General features: G+C 44.7%; 2 protein-coding genes across 10 annotated transcripts in view; one reads left to right on the top strand and one right to left on the bottom strand.

The window, feature by feature from the left end:
- NBEA (neurobeachin) overlaps nt 1-3,403 on the top strand; it is a 388,857-nt gene that overhangs the window by 240,145 nt on the left and 145,309 nt on the right. The gene's annotated exons all lie outside the window — the stretch shown is intronic.
- MAB21L1 (mab-21 like 1) lies at nt 1,383-3,403 on the bottom strand. The gene has a single exon (XM_008631439.1). The coding sequence runs from the start codon at nt 3,323-3,325 to the stop codon at nt 2,246-2,248; it is 1,080 nt and encodes a 359-aa protein (XP_008629661.1). The 5' UTR covers nt 3,326-3,403; the 3' UTR covers nt 1,383-2,245.

Below are 3,403 nucleotides of genomic sequence, written 5' to 3'. Positions count from 1 at the left end.
ATATCAAGTCTAGGGTAAGGACAGTGGTGATTAGGGAAATAGACATGTACCGAAGACTTGGTTCCTGGGAAAGCTCTGTTTTTTTCTGTAGTCATTTACTACTACCAATTCCCCAGCGCCGCCCCCCTTCCCCCTCCCCTCCGCGAAGACCTTCAGCCCAGCCGCAACAGAGCAGGGGTGCGTGACTTGAGCGGAAACCTTTGCGTGGCTTTCTCCCCGCGGGAACGGCGCGGGGGATGCCACGCGGGGGAGGAGGGGGCAGACGGAAGGGACGTGTCTTAACAGGGCGCTCCTCTCGCCTGCATCTCTTTTTATTCTTATCGCTCTTGCTTTATATCTTTGCTATTGCTCTGGAAAATGTTGGAAGAGAGGAAACAGGGGAAGTACTTTTACAAAGACCTTGGGGTTTGGGGTTTTTTTTCATGCAGAAATAGTATAAATAATTTCCAAGAAAACTCCTCGTCTGAATATGTTTGCAATGAAGTTATTTCTCTTTGGTAAATAATTTGTCAAACTCGGAATTTTCTTTGCAGTGCTGGGGTAAAAAAGTTTCTGCCAGAATCTCTGGGTATAACAGTTTCGCTAAAGTGCACCCACTGGAAGTAGTTGTTAGTGGGTGTCACACAGGAGATTGGCCTCTTTCAGCACTTGTTGACTGTTAGGATCCTAATCAAAATCCGCGTTGTTAATTTGTGTTTTGATTTAAAAGCCATTTTAAAGAAATGCATCCTGAGAGGGACCAGGCAGTGCGGTACAGACAGGCGGCTTTGGATTGAGTGCAGTTTTGTAAGCACACACAGGTTATTCCCTCTGAATGTCCTGGGAGCTCAGGGGCTTGATTTCTGGGAGTGCAACTGGCAATCTTACGACATTCGTAACGGATTTGTAGGTCACAAGCAATATTGTTGTTCACTTTATTTGTGCTGGCTCTCACCTATAAATTTTATTTTCCTTTTTATTAGTACCTGCACCAAATTGCTAGTTTTACCAGGATCACTGGTTACTCAAAACACTGCTTCACAGATACGTTGTGTTTCCTCAGCTTTGTTCAAAAGCGAGCAGAAACACAACAGCACCGTATAATAAACCCTTCAAAAACAGATTTCTTTCCTGACGGCTGAAGAAGTGTAACTGTATTGATAAGTACGTCGGTGTCTGACAGTTACTTATGGTCATCTGGAGCTAAATTCCAATATGTTTGTACCATCAATATTTCCATATTCTACAAAACTATTCAAAATGCATAGGCAGGAGTCTGCCCTTAAGTTTTCTGCTTTACAGGATTTAAGCAACTACCCACAGAAAGGCAAAATCCACAAAACATAGCTGCCTCTGGTTTTTCAAGTGGAAAACTTGATCCGATATTGAAACACTTACCCATATGCATTTTACTTCATTTATTAGCTTGTAATTAAATAAATCAGCAACAGAAATTAAAATCTAGATCACAAAAAGTAATTATCCAGTGTATTTCAAGTGCATTTTCAAATATATAATTCCAATATTCAAGCGTTATTATATAAGCAGAATCCAAATTTCTTTTGAATATATTTAAATAACATTTCAAGTATATTTATGGAATGTTAGAAATAGAACAAGCAATATATATGAAACGAAAAATGTAAACTTGTTAAGTTCAGACACTTCAAACGACAATTAACAAAAGTACTGTGATAAAATCTACCTTTTTAAATGGTATCTTCTTTTTAGCAGAAAATGTCCTTGAAGTATCCAAAATGGCAATTTAACTTCTGTTCACCAAATCACAAAACACCAACATCCACAATTTCAAAGACAATGTGAGATCACAATATTTGATACAAATCAAAAGGTACATTAGGGTTTGTTCAGGTGGCATATCCAAATAGCTTTTACTCACAGAGGGTTTACATAAAAATACCGGGTTTTGTTATAATCCGTTGGTACCGTTTTTAGGCAGAATGGTCACAATCAAATTACGGCCAATTTTCCTTTCCAGGTAGCACACTTTCCTTTTCCTTTTTTCTTTTTTTTTTTTTTTTTTTTTTTTTTTTCCCCCACGGGGAACTGCAAAACTGTGACGAAGAGGAATGATGCTTGCTGTTCTCATTTGCTTTTCTTTGTGAAGAGCCTAAGCTATATTCCTTTTTAAAAGAGAATATTATTTGCATTGTCAAGTGGAAATATATGACTTTTCAAACAGGCATCTTAAACTTCATCGGGAAATTATCAGATTTATCGGTCAGGCCGGTTTTATAGTTACCCTCTAAAGTTTCTCCAAACTTTTCGGGTTGGTAAGTATTTCCCTAGCTAGTCGCCACGTTTGTTTGGCCGCGTTTTCCAGGGCCGAGTGAGGCTTGCCCTGAAAGAGGTCTAAGTTGGGCAAGAAGTAGTGCGGGCACCTCCTGCACTGGAGGCACGAGATGAGCTGCAGTAAAATCCCGTTGAGCCGGTCCCCCAGGCACGACTCGTCCCAGTCCGATTCGCGGGGATGCTTTTCGCATTCGTAGGAAACCAGAGTCTTCATGTGATAATTATTCAGGGGCTGGCCCGGCAGCTCCAGGTGACGGTCCCGTAAGGTTTTGAGGATGGAGAGGCATTTCTTCCTGCAGCCGCCCATCTGCAGTCTGTTCTCAGCTTCCGCGAACTGCAGCACCCAGGCATCGCTCTCGGCCGAGCTCTGCTTGCCGGCCAGAGAGTGGCACTCCTTGGACAAGAGGTTGAAGCCTTCCGCCTTGACCTCCGCCACCCGGTTGGGTCCCGGCCAGGGGATGTGGGGAAGCGGCCAGTGTGCAGCACTCCGCGGCCAGATCCCCGTGCACTTGAACGCTGGAGTGATCTGCACGACGTACCGATCCCTGATCCTCAGCTTCACTTCGCTAGTGTCCGCCACCATCTTTACTACGTCTCTGTAACTGCACTTATCCACGGCTTGAGCCACCAGAGTCTGGAATCTGGACCGGATTTTGCGAGCGGAGAGGTAGCCAGACGCCGTGATGAACTCCACCCAGAGGGACATGCTCCTCTTGCGCCCGTCGCTTAACTTTAACACAGCGCAGCCCGGCAAGGAGCCGTCGTCCACGAAGTTGAAAACCCCCATTTGGTTCAGATACAGCACGACTTCAAACTCCGTGGGGGAGATGACTTCCAGCCCCTCATAGCGATTGTCCATCTCGTTCAAGGAACTGATGAAGCGAGGCTCTTGCACTTCCACCTCCTTCAGCACGTCCGACACCACTTTGCAGACTTCTCGGATCGTTTTGGCGATGGCAGCTTTCCTGGCTTGGCATTTCTCATTGTAGTATTTATTCAAATGATACACCAGCTTGGCCTGGGCCGCGATCATGTTGGGGCAGAGATCCGGATTGTATACCGGAGTCTCGCAATAGGCTGTGGGATCCAATGCGGCTGCTAAGGCTGGAGC

This window comes from Corvus brachyrhynchos, unplaced genomic scaffold (assembly GCF_000691975.1).
Source record: "Corvus brachyrhynchos isolate BGI_N302 unplaced genomic scaffold, ASM69197v1 scaffold103, whole genome shotgun sequence".
Lineage (NCBI taxonomy): Eukaryota > Metazoa > Chordata > Aves > Passeriformes > Corvidae > Corvus > Corvus brachyrhynchos.
The sequence above is the reverse complement of the archived record's forward strand: the minus strand, read 5'-3'. Positions and strand labels throughout refer to the sequence as shown.